At 42.6% G+C, this 19,292-nt stretch overlaps 1 protein-coding gene across 1 annotated transcript; it reads right to left on the reverse strand.

The window, feature by feature from the left end:
* Positions 1-5,726: 5,726 nt before the first annotated feature.
* LOC133393447 (uncharacterized) lies at positions 5,727-17,537 on the reverse strand. Its single transcript, XM_061658533.1, has 2 exons — positions 15,705-17,537; positions 5,727-7,422 (listed from the first exon to the last, which is right to left on the reverse strand). The coding sequence occupies exons 1-2, from the start codon at positions 17,168-17,170 to the stop codon at positions 7,182-7,184; spliced, it is 1,707 nt and encodes a 568-aa protein (XP_061514517.1). The 5' UTR covers positions 17,171-17,537; the 3' UTR covers positions 5,727-7,181.
* Between the last annotated feature and the right edge of the window lie 1,755 nt (positions 17,538-19,292).

Consider the following 19,292-nt stretch of genomic DNA (forward strand, 5'->3'; position numbering starts at 1 on the left):
TGGCAAAACGATCTCGACGACGACCGCGACATTCCATCCTGCATCTGCATCTTTGTCAACCACCATTTGCTGTCGCTTTAATTAAAAAATGTGTTATCCTTATCAAACTCTGGCGTGTTAGCAATTTGAGCAGAAATTACATCGTTGAAATGCTTTTCAGCACATTTTACTTCTATCAACAGCTTTCGATCCGCATTTTTCCCTTGTAAGACAGACAGCGTTCGAGGACATTCTATCCAACAACGTGGGAGATCGGATAAAATAAACAGTGGAAAGAAGAATGCAAATCAACTTCAACCGGATGGCCTTTCAATGTCAAAAGTATATTATTCTTACGGTTTATATGCACCACCCAGCTTCACTGTCCCGTACCGCTCGGTTCCGGTTTGCCGGGTACGCCAAGAGCCCGCAGAGATTGTTTCCTTTCTGTCTGTTTCCTGAGACCATAATCTAGGCGCCCTCGTAGTGTCGGTGATCGGTGATCTTCCTTGGGATCTGTCTAGGAAAAATGTCTTATGTTTCATCTAATTGACTTGAAACCCTTTTTCAATGATACTTGGTCGAGTATGGAATTCTAGGGTTTCTTGGAATACAAAAGGGAAGTTTAGGCACCATCAACAACGATCATTGCAGCTCGCACAGAAAGCGCTCAACATTGTGTTTTGCATAATTTTGAAACCTTCTTTCGTTTCGCTGTCCATCATAAACTCATCCCATTTCCTTTTGAAGGCAAGCAAAAAACAATAAAACAGACACAGACAGTGAGATGAAGTGAAGAGAGTATGCGAAAAAAATTAAACCTCACGCTTACCTCCGCATCGCATCTTGGGCTTGGTCTACAGCCCGATACATCTATCGAGAGTCTACCGCCAGCCAGCCACTACTGCACAGTCCATCTCTTACTGCTTCCACATTCAGCTGGACACCACATGTTTGCAATAAAAATGGCAAAACGGTACGGACCGATCGGGAAACTAAGGGACCAACCAAAGACGATCTTCATTAAGCGACCCCCTGAAGAAGACCCATTATAAAGACGTGGACGCACTGCACTGTGTAAGGGGGAATATATTACACAGCCGGGTTTGTTCCGGCAATAGTGATCGGCGAAACGGGAGCATCGTACACTTCCACGTCCCGTACGACTCTTCCCATGCATCGATGAAACGTGCTCGGTGCAAAACACTTTCGGACCGGACACTAATGGAGATATCTTTACGCCCATGAATGTCAGGCTGGCTTGTAGTGAGGTAGTTTCTAGGAAACTAGTTGCCCGTTAGAGTTGGCAACCGTTTGCGCGGTAGTGTCACATTGGGGAATTGGAAAATTGCTCCAAAAAAGTGTTGCTAGGTGCGAGGACCGTCGAATTATGATCATTAAATTGATATAGCAGTGTGATGACAGAATGAATTGACCGGTTAAATTGAATATCTTCACTTAATCGCAAGATCCAGAGATAATTTAAAGTAATAAACTATCTCGTTTTGAACTGTTCATTGCATTTGAATACAAATCATGTTTAATAGATCTTAAAAAATCCCTTTGTCAACGACATTGCACATGTCTTTTTAACTCCTATATTCTAGAGATCCCACTACACGATCATCAACATGATGATCCCTATGTGCTGTAATCTATAGTCTTTTACTATGATGACTTGGTTTGGTAAAATGCTGAGGGCAATTGTATAGGATCTTAATCCTCGGGATAGGAAATCACTTACAAAAATAGATTAATAACAAGGTAGTATTGTGTCAGAGAGGTCAATTTAGTTTAGACTTGATCTTTCTTATACTACGCCATCATGAAGGTAAACCTAAAGAAGCATATTAAAGATGGACATCAAAGTTCATTTAAAATCAAAACTGATCCGCAGACAGACCAAGCTATTCTGAATAAAAATAGCCCTAAAACACACAATACTTCTAAGAGAAAGTTTAATATTTATCAACATAATAACAGCTCACAGCTTATGTTGGCTTTTGCATTATGTCTGTACAGCACAGACAGCAATAGCTGTCATAGTTCTACCATCTGCGACCGGAAACGCTTTACGACACACTCCAATGGTCTAGAATGGCTTGCGTCAGGATGGTGCATGCAAAAAAATCATGCTCGCGTGCGCATCATCCGCCTGAACAGATCAATACCAAAGTCACACAGTTTAGAAAGTCAATGCAGGTGCCGACCGCACGCTACACGCACCAGATGTGGGCGGGTAAACAGAAACCATGCCCATGCCGTGGCTTATCTTGCGCGAGAGACACACTCTCCGGCGAAGTGCGTGGAGAAACGTAACCCGTCTGTGGCAGACGTATTTTTTATTGTTTCAGTGCATGTTTGTTGCAAAGTGCATGTTGCACATTGTCAAAGAGAATGCCTTTGGTTTAATGTTTTGGAACCAGGGTCTGTTCTGGTGTGTTGGATGTTGGTTTTAGACAATGTGCAGAAATTCTTTGAACTATTGAGGATCATACATTGAGGATCATTGTTCTAAAGAAATCGGTTAAATATCTTTCTTCTTTTTTTGTAATATTCATATTGATCTGAACGAAACAGCTTTAAACAACATGTTTTTTCAGCGTCTAGACAGTATTAAACCGTTCAAAGACATGCACATAATGCATCTTTGAAGGATGAAAATCAATATTTGGAGTTGCAGACTGCCAAGAATAGTCGATCAAAAGATTGCATATCCGCTGTTTTGGTAATATGCTTAACGTTCAGCTTAACTTAGCTTGATCTTAAACGATCATTAGGATCAAATTTATTGACGATCCTACCAAAAAAGAACTACTAGATACGACAGACCTATCATGCTTATCTGTATCATGTATTCGATCTTCATCACATGGTTGTGGTACATTCCGGTTCGAAGGACCAAATCATCAATCCAAAGAGACTGCTGAATTTATCCTTAATCTATATCGTTTATTCAACGTTTTAGTTACTTTCTATTGAATCCATCCTTTAAAATAAGGCTGAAATGTGTAATAAATTCCTTGCTATTTGCTCCTAGAAAAGCTATTCCTCCCTCAATCATGATTACTGGTTGCTCTTTCAGTGTAATTATGACCACAGTAACGTTCGTGTTGATTGGTAATAAGGCAAACCACCATTCAAACCATCAGTAATGCCACTATTTTTGCTAAAACTCCTTCATCACCATCTATTTCCATCAACGTTCGTCCTCGATCGATCCTTTTCTCTCTTTACGATTGCATGATAAAACGCCTTTATGCATCGTGATTGAAACACAATTCTCCTTCCTTTTTCCAGCGCAAAGACGCCACAAACAAAACTCAAATGCCGTGTAAAGCCTAGACAGAAAGACAAAATGAAGAAAATCAACAATGTAAACGACAATGGATCAACAAGCGCCTCCGCACCACTGCTTGTCATTTAGACCATACCATAATAAAAAAAAAGAACGCTCCTAATTAAACACCAGGTTTCTCCATTTTCATAAATATTTACTGCTCAAACCCTTTTGCCACCCGGGGCCCAAGGATGGGGTTAAGCGAAGCGGGAAAATTTCCCACAATTCCAATTCCCTACACCGATGGTTGATGGTGGTGTACGGTGGTGGCGTTCGCATCCATGCCGGGCGGACGCAATTGGCTCTATGTCTCCGGGCTAGCGGCGCACAGTTTAAAGCCAGCTTGAATGTAAACAAAGGCTCGAAAAATCGAGACTCTTTTTATTTCTACACACGATAGGGCGTGAAAATTGAATTTTTCCCAGTACACAATCATGCTGCCATAGTTGTTTATTTGATCCCGTTGTCACCGGGTACGATTCATGGTTGCCTGGGTAGCATAGATTATGATCATAAAGCACGGTATGATCATAAATATCTATCGACCGTTTTTGGGGGCTGTAGAACATGTCAGCAGTAAATGTGATGTAAATCAGACATTTTTTTTTCGCGAGAAGATTTATCCATCACCAGGTGGGCTATTAATCATAACTTCAATAATGATTGATTATGGCAATAAATAGACAAATGTGATAAACTAACCATCATTTTTTATTTATAAAATTATTCAACGCACTAGTAATCGACCTCATTTTTTATTTAAAGAAAAACAGATATCAATGCGCAATCGATTCCCTATCGAGATCCCGCTGTACGACTGATCGCCTTTCTGATTACCACAGCGACAACCACCGCCCTCTGCTCGACGCCAGTGTCAGTGCTGGTTTTAAATTTTCTAGTTTTCCCGCGACTCATCCACCAATTCGCTGCCAGTGCTGTGGTGAAGAAATGTTAGAAGTTAATTAAAGTTTTTTTCCCATTCCCCTTCCTGCTCTATTCCAAACACCAGGGGTACCAGGGGAATGGCGTCGCCGTACCAAGACAGCCGTACGGGAAGCGAACGAAACATGATCGCGTAGTAGACGTAGGTCCAAACCGTCGACGTTACTGTGGTGCCACGGTAGCATAATCATCCCGTGCCTAACAAAGGGACAAACATGATTTATTTGTGAAACTGGTACAAACTCTAAGGTCACCCGAACTTTACGAACCGAAGTACAGTGGTGAACACAATTGTGTGGACGAATGGAATTGTGTCTAAAAATGATAACATTTTTTGGTTTGTTCAATATATAACTTATTGATTCGTTTATATCTCTTCTAATCACCGCTGTGCTGTATTAAACAAAATATAAAATTTAAATTTTTATTTAAAAATAACTAGAATAAATAAATAGCGGCACTCGCTGTGAACGAACAAACGCCTCAAAGGAAAACGCTCAAACATTAAAGGAATCCCTTCTGCCCTTTTAAAAGGGGCGCGTTTACCGACCGTTCCTCTGCCTTCCGAGAATGCAAATGGAGAGAAACAAAAGCAATAACTAACACACACACATAGAAAAAATAATACCCACTAAAATTGACCTCTGTCAAGCGAAACACATCCAGCAGACAGGAAAAAGGAGCGGATATTTCTTTTTTTCCTTTTGCTTTTCGCGTTCCCTTTTTATCTTACCTTCCTTCTTTCGTTCGTGTTGGTTTGTGAAACGATTTTTATGTTTGTTTCCATCTCTTTTTCTATCTTTTTTGTGTATCTTCACTCATATTGCCATTCCGCTTTAGCTTACCTTTTGCTCTTGTTTCTTTCATTCTTTTATAGTTTTGAAGTTTTGTCACTTTCATACGTGGCCATGTTTGTGTGCTTGAATGTTTCTTTATAAAATGGCTGTTATTAAACCCTTTAAGGAATCAAATATGGCTGTTTAATACTTGTCCTTTTCATAAAATACAATTACTTTTTATTAAATTAAAACTCTTTCTGTACAGAGAACACACAATCTCAAAACAATTCGAGTCCATTAACCGAACGTACGGAATGTTTTCACTACTGATGGACGCCGTCATTTAACCGTGCAACTTCCAATCTCATTTGTAAGCAACACAGTGCATGAGAATCAAAGAGGAGGGTGGGACTTTCATCTTTTGCTGCCAAAAACATATTATTCCCCAATAATAACCACACGGAGCGACCGGATACGCGAACGTCAAGCGTCGATTTTTCACGTCGATTGTTTCGCTGGGCGTGAGAGGGGTTCCCCTCGGCAGTAAAAACGAAGCAAGGACGTGAAGGAACCGTCCGACACGGTAAGTTAAATTTCGGATATTTTCAATTATTCTTTCGGAACTCGACGCCCCCGCTACCCCCGATGCAGTACCGATGTCGATGAGTTATGAAAACACAAATGTGTTATTTTTAAAATCCCATTTAGGTAGTTTATTCTCGCACTGTGTTCGGAATAGTGGCAAGTGTGTATGTAGCCATAAGGGGGTCGGGGCGGAGATGATGCAATCGCAACTCACACCACGCCACCGCGGCTCTGTGCTGACCTATTGCTGACTTAAGACACTAATTTAGCTTCGATTGGAATTTGGCTGAGCTGGGCTTACTGTTGAAACGTTTGCTCTCTCTCTCTCTCTTTCTCTCTGCTTACGATTCTAGATACATACGTGGCACTCTTTCGAAAGTGGCTTGTATAGTAGAAGATTCTTATGATTCAAAAGCATTTAATAGTAATTAGTTTCTAAGCTTATTAAAAGCTAAAAAATAACATTAAAAAACAAAAACTTAAGCTCTATACAAAACATTGAAAATGTAGGAATTGAAACCATTAAACTTAACTGTACATTAAAAGAACTGGAAACGAACACAAACAGAACATTGAATCGGTCTTAATATAACTATGCACTTCATATACTCGAGGTATATCAGCAAGTTACGAGCCAAATTCCTCTGTGTGTGTGTCTGTTCTACTTCCAAGCTCAATCATGTCCACCGTTCGAATGTCGAGGCCGAACTGGGTCGATTGAGATGCAGTAAACAAGATAGGTAAATGCATAAAGATAGGAATAGTCAGTTGGAATATAAACTTGTGCTTTTCTACACTAAACAAATTAATAGAACAACTCTAATAGAGTAGTTATACGACAACTGTTATACGACAATTGTTATACGACATAATTTACATGTGCCATAAACCTTTTCGTTTGGCTCATGTTATGTTCATATGTTATACTTAAGTTTCCATTTAACTTATTTTACTCTTCTCTTAATCTTATGGAAATGTGTTTTGTTTTCCTGTGTTTTGCAGCTCTTGTTCTTCTTTTTTCCGTGTTTGTTTTACTAAACATTTTACTTCCTTTTTTCTGTGATCTTTACCTCACATTTTAGTTTGTTCGTTTATGTCATGGAGAGGATTTAGCTTGTTTTTACTTGTATCTCTATTTAATCTTATTATGCTCTTTGGAAACTAGCCGTTACTTGTTTTGCACAGTGATAACCTCTCTCTCACTCTCACTCTTTCTCTCTCTCTCTCGCACACTGACTTTTTATAAGCCTTGTACAACTATTGGAGAGTGTAGCAAATGATTGTAAGCAAATCAAAAGAGCGTCAACATCCTCTCACTCTCTCTCCCCTACGAACGTATAATACTTTACTTTACCCTCATTTCCACTCCGCATCGCACGTGATCGCGAAGATTCGAGGTAATGGAACACAGAATCGATCCTGTCCGAAACCGAAATCGTAACGTTAAACGTTATAATACCTTACCAACTATTATAAAAGGCACTCATCCGCCCATCCCATTTGTACCTCCTGTCTTTGTAGTTCCGGCTTCATCGAAACCGGAACCGCCCGTCTAGTCATTCCTTGCCACCACCATCACCACTCTCGCCCATCTCCACACCATCGCCACCGGCCGATCCGTTGCTCCAATCGCCCTCCATTCGCCAAACGCTGAACAGATAGCTAAGCTTCTCGTGGGCCAGTATGCCACTGCCACTGAACTGCAGATTGCCACCGGAAACGGCCATATTTTTGTGCTCCTCGCGCATCGCCGGCATCTCGTTGTTGGACAGTACCCGGTACAGGAAGTCAATATACCTGCGAACGAAGGAGAGAGAGAGAGAAGGGAAAAAGGGGAAGCATTAGAAGCCTGCGGGACCCATTTACGTTTCAGGTGGCTAATGAACACAACACAAACAAACAAACAAACAAACGCCCATCCCCTTTTCGGGACGCCATTTTTGTCCCCTGCTACGGGTACGTCGCCGCCGCCGCCGCAAGGCCATTTCGAATTCGTTTGAAGTCACACAGGTAAACAGCCAGAATAACAGGATTTCCCACCAGAATCCTGTTACTTGGTCACTCCCTGTCTTACGGCCGGCGGATCGCCATTTTTGAAAAGGAACGGGCAATGAACTCGGGTTTTCGGAATCATTACGACCCTTGGGTATATCCCAGCTGGAAAGTTGTCTGATTGGATTAAACCTTTTCACATAAAACGGATGGAGCGATAAAGATTGGGTTTTTTTGCGTGCTCTCTCTAGCCCTAGCAAAAGGTTTCGGAATTTTGGTGTGGATTTCCTGTACGGTGGGTTTTTTGTGCTGGAAAAATGGCAGTTTGGGGGAAGTTTGGAATGATGTTTACATTTGTTTGGGAGTTTACGGAAGGTTACGTTTTGCACGACGTGACATGACGTTGGTTCCGTTGGGTTCATACAGAGATAGATATTGAGGTATGATCATCAAAGTAGTTAGCAAGATCATGCAAGATCATGATCGTTAATCCTGATTGTATGTCCCTGTTTAGTGTATATCTTTGTCGTGATCGTTTCTCCTGATCATACTAATTTTGGATCCTTACGACTTGGATGAAGTCACTCAACACCCTTTTATTGTAATCTTGCTTAGTGTCTTCTTTCCTGTACGGTTATTATTGAAGTCCCAAAATTAATGTTAGATCTGGTTCTAGCTCCTGATCTTGATGTAGTTCAAATCCTAGATGTATTCAATTTGTTTATATTAGTTGTTGTTCATGAATTGGCGAAGAACTAGAGAACTCATATTGCTTGTACTAAAGGTTATGACATCGACTTGAAATCAGGCTTGGTAAAGGACTATGATTGGACTGCTGTCTCTGTTCTTACCAATGCTATAACATTCCCCTAAAGCACGAAAATTCCCGAACGTGGCCAAGGTTACGATCTTTAGCCATTCTTTCACCGATCCCCGAACCAAGCGAATGAATTTTTAGCTACAATAAACTAACGTTGCTTAAAAAACGCTTGTGTATCTCATATTTATTGTACATTCGGGTGAAAGAAAGAATCCTGTTGATAACGTCTCAACAGGCTTCGTTTTCGATTCCAAAGCTGCCTCAAACATTGTATTATTTGTTTTAGATTGGTTCCTAGCACTAAAGTGGCTTTGTATATAACTTCTGTAATGAGCTCATGCTTGACATTTTGCATGAATAAGTATGTTTTGTTTAGGCTTACAATTCATAACAGTGAACATCTTTGAACATCCATCATACTTCCTCACTACCAAAGCGTCCCATTTTAAATGAAAATCCATTTTACCAAGCATCTCCAGTGTTTGCCGCTTTGCGGACATTGACTCATAAACCTACCAACAAACCAATCTTCCCAGTCTTTGCAGTCATTTTTGCCAGCCAAACTATCCAAACCCATCTACCATCTGCCTACTACCGTCGATGGATCAGGCGGACAAAGCTGGACAAAGTAGACGCCAGACGGCAGAGACGGCATCCTCACCAAATTTATTGCATCCCATAAAGCGACACTTTTAACAGCGACCGGAAATGAAGCAGGCCTACTGCCACCGGCACACCGACCTATAAATGTCGGCCAGCTTCAGACAGAGTGCGGTGTCTGAATTGCGCCTTCCCTTTGCTCGGCCTTTTATGCTTCCAAGTGGGCCAGAAACTAATAAAAGGCAAGGAAGTCTTTTACACTCTCCCGCGCGAGTACAGCGAGAGCAAATTACATTTTCCAACGAAATAATAAACAACGCTGCAAACCGATTAAATTGATGCTACCTTGCTTAGGATAATAAATAATCACCACTCCCGTGAGCGATCGGCTTCCAAAATTTCCCAAAAACCCAAATAAACCGATCAAAAGCTAATTAAAACGCATAACTCCTACACAGAACAAAGGAAGCAGGCAGCGAGCAGTGGCGTGACCGAAGAATGGTGTGAAAAATGGTCCGTACGCGAGACAAACTACTTCCCGAAAAAGTCAATTAAAAACCGTTCGTCTTGTTCACTAGGCACAACCCTCCGTCCTCCATCATAGCGGTGGCGGTGGTGTGTAAAGCGATCAATCATCGAGCTGATCGTTCTGTGCGCGTTCTGCGGTGATGGTGTAAGGTTCAGGCCAGCTGCTCGCCTTTTTCCGCTGCGACGTTTGCTCGTACCCGCAGGGAGACTCGGGGCGTTTTTGACACTTGTTTTTCAGCGCAAGAAGAAACCCTCTCTGTATAGTCGTGGTGAAGAAAAGACGACAAAAACTCATTCCACGCTTGATTCGAATTTTCCCGCGGAAATCATCAACCATTTGTCTCTTGCGGGGAAGTCGGCCAAACCAAACTCCTGTGGGGATAATCATCTTTTTTTCCATCAGAAGGATCGACCTCGATCGTTTGCGTGACAGACAAGTCGTACGTTCCTTACCTAAGACAAGCCAGCACACTGAAACATCACCAGTCGTGTCCCAGGTAGTACTGTGTCGCACCGCACTGTGTGAAAGGAGTTTTCACGAGGAAGGTGATAAATTTCCTCCGATGCTTGGCTTTCTTCACATCGTTTCACTTCGTCAGCCACTTCGCAGCCCCGGCGGGATATGATCGCTTTAGTGCGCGATCGGGCCGAGTAACACCACGATCGCTCGTTATGATTCGTGTCGTTTTTCCCCCTTTTTCTTCTATTTCTTCTCGCCCCTGACAGCTAAGACTTTGATAGCTAAACGCTGAGGCAGGCGTAAAAGGCAATGTTGTAGGCAATGAAGGCGTCCTAGCGTCCCCTTGACACACATTGACAGGGGACGAATTTATAGACCGATGGTTTAACCTTCCCCCTAGTGAGCCTAGTGCAAGACGTGATCGAGTGATGACAGTACGTAGCGCGGGGAAAATGAAACAAAGCAAAGGGGAATCGATTTGTGTGCACGATGGTTGTCTAATTACTTTCGACACAAGACACAGACAAAAGGAAGGAATCGTGGCAAGATGTAAGGGCAGTGTTTCAACAAGTGTTTTTGTTTGCTGTTGTCTATATGTAGAGTTATTATAAGAATGAAACACATAACTTTCAGGCTTAATATTAAAGAAAGGATCATCACCTCAACTTGATCAACTTTGGTCAATTTGTCTCCAAAAAAGCTTGAAGAACCTCTGAATTAGAGTTAGATCGTCCCAGCTCTAATTGCGGCCGTCAACGTTTGTGGCTAAAGATCACTTCATCTTTCAAGGTAAAGCTACTGTAATCTGATTTATTGTAGTAAACGTAGCTATTGATTGTCTATTGATGAAATCCTATTCAAGACGCAAAATTTGAGGATCGAATTGCTCTCCATGTAACACAATTTTGTCTTCGCAACCTGAAGTACATTAATCAGTGTTTTGCCTCTTTTTATTGCAAATTTGATTCGAAAAATCACTACCAAGCACAGAGAAAAGACTATTTTTCAAGACATATTTAGTTAAGCTGTCTATTGGAGGTGTGTGATCTTTGTCCAGGGTGTGATCACATAAAGGGTGTTTTGAGCAGATTGGATTCCTTTCATTAGGCTTTTAACAACCAGCTCTTTAAAGACAAGTTTACAGTTCCTCCATAATGCTTTTCTACTACGATTGGAATGTTACAAACATTCTTCAGACAAAGAGAGAGAGAGAACGAATAATGCTTTCCGATCGATGCAATGTTTGTCTCATACAACCTTCCCAGTAAAGCCGTGCCACTTACCCCGTACAAATATTACGAATGTTTGCATAAGCTGCTATGTATAACAGCACTTTACTGTTCTCCCACCGTTCTTTCGCCTTCATTCGTTACACGCGTTTCGTTGCGGTTTACCATAAAAACGTGAAGTTAATTAACTGCCAGACCACTGCACCATTGCGCCCCACCATCCAGCGCGTCACTCATCGTGTCAGCGTGCCTTTTCGAACGGGCGGAAAGCGAAGCCGGAGTGTAAGCGAGAGCGAATTATTCATGTTGTGAAATTCTTGCAAACTACTTGCAAACATAAACAGCATAACTTCTACAAACAAGTGAAGCAAAGTTTTCTCTTTTTTGTGTATAAACGTGTGAATGGATTCTTGAGCTCTGTGTCGTTCAAATGATGGACTGTGTTTTTTCGGCCATTTTGGGCCATTTTTTGTTATGAGGCTATTAAAAATGTGAGTGTTCTTCTTTTTCCGAAGTTTTAGGACAATTATTACCCCAAATTGACCTGCTTGATGAGCATCACTTTTCTATCTTTCTTCCCCCCTTAGAGTGTCTCTCTATTTCTTCTCCATTTCTGCTAACACAACAACTCCGCACGCACATGTGTTTCGCGTATCGCATCGTACACAACTCCCCGGATTAAGATGGCGTAACTCATTCATTTTTAAACAACAAAAAATACGACTCCCCTTTTTTCGTTGTGCCCCTCCCCAAAGGGACACGGAATCTCCGGTCCCACAGTAACCGGGCTGCGATCCAGCACCCCATCCCGACTCGCTGATCGCTCACCCAGCAAACCATTCTACCACCACGCTTGCTCCCTGTTACTGTTTTTACTCTTTGTTCTGCGTAATTTCCTGGAGCAAGGCGGGGCTGGAAGCAGGCTTCCGATGGAGGTCCTGCACTCCCCCCCCCCTAACCGTACAGTTGTTTTTCATGACATCATCGCGCTACCTTCGAGCGCGGGAACGCGACCGATTTTCCCACCAAAGTTCCGCAACACATGTGTTCGACAGCGTGTACAACACTCCTGTGGCGACGGAAAGTGAAACGGTGGCTCCCCATTCGATCGTATGAGTGTGTGTGTGTGATGTATGCGCACAAAAGCATGAAGGAATTTATGTGCCTCTGTGTGTGCTATGCGTCTATAAAAAGTGTGTGTGTGTATTTGCCTTTGTCTAGCGCGTCTGATCGACACTCGACCTGCCGTAGGAACCACTTGAAGGGAGAGGGTGGGCGCTATAAACACTTTCGATCAAACTCATCATCATGTCACACACTCATCCATCGTGAGCATTAGATCATTAGCGATTGAATTCGTGGTGAAGTGGGTCTTAGCAAGTGCTGCCCGCGTTGATTTGCTATTAAGGCCTTTGAGGCGTAGAGTTGTTTACTTTGGTATTTAATAGGAGGAAAGGGTTCGGAAGAGTGTCTTCAACTGTCTTTAAACGATGTATATTCTAGAGATCAATTGCTGTAAGTATTGTTTAAAGATGAAAAAGCTGAAAAATGTCATCGAAGATCATCAAGGTAGGCTTTGAATTTGGTGATATAAAGAATGAAGTCTTCAGTTAATGTTTTATCCTCTTTTATGTGAATAATAACGGTTAAACAGGTAGTCTAACCTCTTTTTTGAATAGTTCAGCATACAACTTCAAAACAGGATGTATGGCGCAATTAAAACTCTTGCCAATTTTGGCATAAAACGAACAAAAAAATGGTAAAGCAACGAACCGACGCTAACAAACAAACTTTAAAAAAATAAATGGATAAAGCAATAGATCATTCTTCTCGCTCAAGTCATCAAGAAGGGCTCAGCCCCCCAGCAAACATTAACCAGTGCCGTTTGATCCTATTCAGCACTGCGTGTGCACACACACACACACACACACACACACACACACACACACACGCACACACTTTCCAACCAGTCGCGGCTTTTGAGAAACGCTCTTACGTTTGCGGTCGTCCCGTTTTTGTTTGGTGTCTCAAATTTCAACAAATTTCTTCGCCTCACTTTCCTCCGCGAGACTGCGTGCATCGTGTGTGCTTCCATCATCCACTCACCGTGTCACTGAGTGTGTGTGGCTCTTCGTTTTTAATTTATGTCGCACTTGTCACACGCCGATGCGCCATACAGATGCGGCCTCGCCGCGAGTCGTACGGCGGTACCGGCGGCATTAGTTTCTTTTGTGTACGGTGCAAGTACTTGGCGAGTAGTGGAGGAGAAAAGAAGCAACACAAAAATGGACAAAATAATGACACCATCGATGGCGCTTGGGAAACAGATAAGGGGAAAATAGTGTTTTTAAACACATTTTGTAATCATTTTGTGTGCAAAAATCGGCAAAAAATTGCGGCTTCTTTATATAAAAGACAATTTAAACATCTTCCATTATCTGTTTATTTATTTGAAAATTATTACCAAATAAATGAACAAACAAACATCGCGCATTTGCTGCCAAATGTAACACTGTTTGCCCTGAAGCTCTTCCACGACCAGGCGTCTCCACCGAACAGCCTGGTCGCTCCCCTTCAAAATCCCCCCAATGAGCACTAGATCGTTCGTGACACTAATCGAAAGTGAAATCGATGACTTTGCGCGGCGAATGCGTAACCCCGAGGCGCAATGTTACCGCCGCTTTGATATGGTTTCGAATGGCGTTTGCCTAGCTTCTGGGCGTAAGCAAAAACGTTTTTATTTTATTTATTTATTTTTTACCTACCCCAAGCGTGATCATATGTATCTTCATAAATCGTTCCAATCATTGGTTGTCTTTTGCGTGGTGCTGCGCGTGCGTTATAAATCATAATACGATTTTCACTGCTTAGAGACAGTGACAGCAGGAAAAGGCGACATAATTTATTTCTAAATATGCTCTTTTTTGTGCGTCAATTTTCCCATCCTAACGATCGCTATAAATCAATCGCACCCGGTGTGGAGTCGACTTCGTAGCCGATCGATCGAGCAGCTTCAATACCGGTGTTTCGTATTGAAATTTAATAATGTCGCAAAAAAGTTTCACACACCACCATGACCACCATGATCATCAGCAGCCTGCCAGCACACATGTCATTCGCACGATCAAAATCCATTGATCATTTTCCCGTACTGACGCGTGGAAAATGCCGTTTCGTGCCGGGTGTGCCGGGGTGACTATTTATTTTTTTCTCGCCCAGCAGCCGGATACTTTGCCTTTTTTTCTTTTTCGTTCCCCTCTCCCCAGCCCTTCCCGGTGTGCTGATCTTCATCCATCTATCTTTTGCTTTTCTTTTTTCCGTAGTTTTTTTTTTCTTTTTTTGACCCGATCGTTACTGCTTTTATCTTTTGTGCGTGGTGTGTGTCACATTAATTTTCCACCCGAAACATTAACATTCTCACGAGAGCACTGCGATAGTTACAAATGAGCGGTCGCATCACATGAATGGGGAGTTATTAATGATCGTAAAGTGACCATTTTTCATCGATTCGCACCACACGTGCAGCTTTGGGAAAGAGTTAAGGAAATGATCGTGAAAAGGGAATACTAATTTTGCTTTACAAGGTAGTAGGATGGTAAAATTGGGTATAAAATATAAATTGATAACCAATTTAAACAGGTTTATCAATGTATTTGAAGATTTTGTGTAGATCAATTGAAATTATGTCATTTAATATTCCCGTTGAATTAGTTGTGGAGTGTTTGTACATGATCTTGACTAATGAAAAACTATCTACTGAAAACGGAAAATGTTCTATTTCAGGTTTGCAAAGAAAGTCTTTAAAATGTGTTTTTGGTTACTGTTTTGTAGAATTTCTCAAATTATTTTGGAGATATTAAACGATCTTTTAATCATTTCTCGTGTAGTTTTTAAACGTTCCCACAGTTATTAGCATCATTTGAGGATTTTCTTCAAATTCAAATGGGCCAACCAGTTGGGTGGAAACGCCTTATAAATCGTGGAACGAGTCCAAACCCTAGAAGAGCTCAAACTTCCTTGGGAGGCTACCAAATTTCCATGAGAAACTCTGTAAACTGCTTAAATTAAAGCACAGTTTGGTGACGCTTGAGAGACTGAAGGCGCTAAACAAAGTAGCAATTTTTACCTCATGTTTTTGTGGAACAGAAGAAGCAATTATTTGGAATGAAAGAATATTCCAGAAAAGCTTTTAACAGCAAAGAAGGTCCGAAAAGTCAATGATCGCTTTTTCTAACCGTTTAACTTAAAATTTATCAAGCTTTGACTTTGATTTCACACATTAATTAGTCCTGAAAATTGTCTTCATAGGTCGAGAGATTGCCTGGATTGCCAGCTGGAAACCTTCCTTAATATCTTCACTTCAGCCAGCATACATTTTTCATCATTTCCCTTTAATTTGTTTGAATTTGCTCCAATAATTCCTTATTCTCATAAATCCCCCAAAACTCACCTGGAAGCTAGCCGGAGCGTCTGTATCTTGCTCAGCTTGTCGCTCGGCAGCGTTGGAATGATTTTGCGCAGCGAAGCAAACGCTTCGTTCAAGCTTTGCGTCCGCTGCCGTTCGCGCACGTTCGCAATCACCCGCTGGCTCTGGACCTCCTGATAGCTGACCGATTCCTTTACGCTTCGCTTCCGGATACGGCCGGCGCGTGGTTTGCGGCTGGTTCCACCAACGGAACCGACGGTCTGTGGGTCTGCACCGCTCGTACTGGTAGGGGAGATTGCTTGCTCACCAGCCGTAGGCTCGAGCATGGCGACGGTCGTTGGTTGTGCTCGATCCTGCCCGTACTTTCCCACCGAACAGCTCGATTCGTCCAGCTTTAGGGGAGAGCCGGAACACACGGACAGGGAACTGTCGGCACCGATCGGGCTGTGGGTTGGTGTCGTATCGATTGGGGCATGAGTAGGTACGATCGTTTGTATCTGCTCCTGATGTTGATGGTGATGACCAGCTGGATGGTAGTAAACGACACCCGATGACTCATAAGTAGCAGCCGTTTCCGATACGTACATCATCGGCTTCATCTGGATCGTCTCACAGTGGCATCCGGTCACATTGCACGACCCATTGGAGGAAGATTCATCCGCATCCAGCCCGTTCAAGGCTTGTCCGCCGTGCGTTCCATTAGCACGGGACATTAGCAGCTCACTACCACCGTAAGCGATTGGGCCGTTCGAGTGGCTGTACTCCTGCGGCACAGGCGTCCCTGGAGCGTACGCCCATCCACCGTAGTTTGTGTCGTAGCGCGTCCGCTTTTCCGGCTGATAACCATCCGGGCTGAGCGAACTCTGATCAAACTCGTAGTCATAGTCCGCATCGAGCATTCGGCGCTTCTTAGCGCTCTCGCAGGAGGTAGAGTAAGTCGCCAGGATGGAGGGCAACGTGTCAAGCGCTGGCTGTGTTTGCGGTTGCTCCAGCACGTTCTGGACGCCGTAGCTCTGGAGCATTGGAAAGGCAACGCGCGAGTTGACCGTTGTCTCCGTTGGCGCTGAGGTTGGGTAAAAGTAAACCGGGTGCGAGGTAGGGACATCTCCCGCTGGTGCGTTTGTGGATGTCGGTTGGGACATTAGCACACCAAAATCTGGGTTCTGATGGCCGTCCTGATCATGAGGCTCTCGATGCTGTCCACCAGTGGCCGGATGGATTGGATGCAGATCGGGCAGATTGCGAACTTGAAGATGTTGCTGATGAGCTGCGGCATGATATCTTACACCCAATGGGCTCTGTTGCAGCTGCTGCTGGTGCTGTTTGTCTGCCTCATCGTACTGTTCCTCTTTCAGCTTTGCTGGAGAAACGTTGTTGGAGGACGGTTTCTTCATCGTGTAGGGTGAATTGTTGGAAGGTGCAGCACCGGAACCGGCTCCACTAATGTCCAGTATAAGCATTGGAGAGTTGGCCGAACGTTCACCGGACATAGTTTGCCGGGCAGCCCACTAACAAACACACACGCACAGACAGTCCTCGCTCTCGTACACTTTACACGCACAAAGTATTCACCCACAACACACAAAAACGACTCCCTCTTCACCTTTTGCGCCAGCTAATCATCAAAGCGGAGCAATTTAAGCAATTAACTGTCACTCAATCACACAAAGTCTCACATAAACTATTTTAGGGAACACCAAATACGCTCTCGCAATACACACACATATACGCGCGCGCGATCGCGACAATCCTACATTCAACTCAAACACGATCGTCACCGTCAGTCACATCCGTTCTCGCTCGTGATCAACCTCCAACTGACGCGACAGCGTGGCAGCGTTTTGGTACTGTACGATCGATCGGTATACCCAGGAACATTATTCGTCGTCGCAAGCACACGAGCAAGCACGAGCGACGATGGTACGACAACTGCAACACGGAAAAGCGGGAAAACCGATCATCCCAAAGAAGGATCACAGCATCTCGCTTACTACTTTTGTGCGAACGAGAAGCAGAGTGAGTATGACAAATAATGAGAGAGAGTGTGACACGAGCACGACTAGCAGAGCAAAGCGAAATTACGTTACGGATGTATAACGTGTAAAGATCGTTCCGCTGTTTTTTTCTTCTTCTGCCCCTGTGGAAGTTGTTCTAGATGGCAGGATTTTTTTGCGGATCTTTTGCCATCAGGCTGATGATGACAGAGTGAAGCGATCTTGATACGTGTAGCGATGCGATGGAGCGTTTCAAACTTTTAACGGTTTTTTTTGTGCGGCAAAATTGAACCGAACGATCATTTGATTGGATTGAAGATGTTTTATTTAGTTTCGTTTTCTCTTTTAATGTTTTAGTGAATATGTTTGTACATTTTATGAACTACAAATGATCAATTGGCAACTATTTCATTGAAAATTATTATAATATGTTTTAATACTTTGTCTAGAGCCTTTAGACCTAGTTTAAAACCATTTTAAAGATCTTCTTCTATCCTGTTTCAGGTTGTTTAACCATTTTCACTCTTTGATTTTGACTCCTCTCTTTCTCTCTTTTCGTAACTTTCTTGTTTCTTCTATTTAATTTCTCTAATTCTTATTCTAAGTTTTCTTTTACTCTTTTTCTCAAAGTGTATGATAGTTTCTTTTGAGCTCCTGTGCTCTTTTCTTCTTTTTTGTTAGGTCTGGCTTAGTTTAATTCAGATCATATAGTTTGATTAGTGACGATGATTAGCTTTAAGTCTTCATTAGTTGGCCTTTCTGGTGGATATGGAATTTATTAAATAAAATTAAATGCATTGAAAATTTCGGAACATTTTAATTGTATCTAACAAATTGTAATATAATGCACTATATTGATCATGTCACAGGCTGTTACGGTAAACTTTAAAGATTATATAGCTCCAAAGATATTTTGAAATATAATAATATTTCCAAAACTAAATTAAACTATACATAATATTGTATTATCCCGACGACATGTGCTACAAATAAACCGAATTAAATACAAAACAGATTTAACACATTATGTTCAAAGACTCTCCTGCTTAACATTCAATTGAAGTCTCTACAACAATAATCAACACATGGCACAGCACAGCGTGAGGCTTCATTCCTTCACCAGCGGTTCCTATCAACGTTTCTGCGTTGGATAAAACGAGCGATAAATGTAAAAAATATGCTCACAATCGCTGCCCTTTGGGAAAAAAGGAAACGCTACCACCCGCAAACGCTTAAAGATCCGGGTTATCCCACAGCGGGAAACAAATGACCTTGCAATTCTAGTGAAGAGGAAGTAACCCGCAAACAAAAAAGGAGAACTTTCCTCGAACTCATCTCCTTGCTAATGCCATGTTTTCCCCCTCATCTAGTTTGTGTCTCACACCATCGCCAGCTTGTCTCTGACGATCGTTAGCTTCCTCCCTTCCCCCGTAGGGACTAAAAACGAAACAGAGCAAATGCACGCACAGTTTTGCATATTTTATGCGCATATCTATCCATTGACACACAGGAAGCGCCGGCTTTTCCCCTCGGCTTGGCTTTATGGCTGGTCTTCTTCCCTCCCGGGTACCTGAGCCCCGAGTGCGGGACAAACCGGTTGCGGGGTGCGGGTGGATTT

Source organism: Anopheles gambiae, chromosome 3 (genome assembly GCF_943734735.2).
Source record: "Anopheles gambiae chromosome 3, idAnoGambNW_F1_1, whole genome shotgun sequence".
In the NCBI taxonomy this organism is placed as follows: domain Eukaryota; kingdom Metazoa; phylum Arthropoda; class Insecta; order Diptera; family Culicidae; genus Anopheles; species Anopheles gambiae.

What these genes read in the sequence shown, in the direction of transcription:
- LOC133393447 (XM_061658533.1), bottom strand. Translation starts at nt 17,170, where the DNA reads ATGTCCGGTGAACGTTCGGCCAACTCTCCAATGCTTATACTGGACATT. An exon ending in ACGCTCCGGCTAGCTTCCAG is followed by an intron (nt 7,423 to 15,704) that starts GTGAGTTTTGGG and finishes CTTCGTTCGCAG; the next exon opens with GTATATTGACTTCCTGTACC.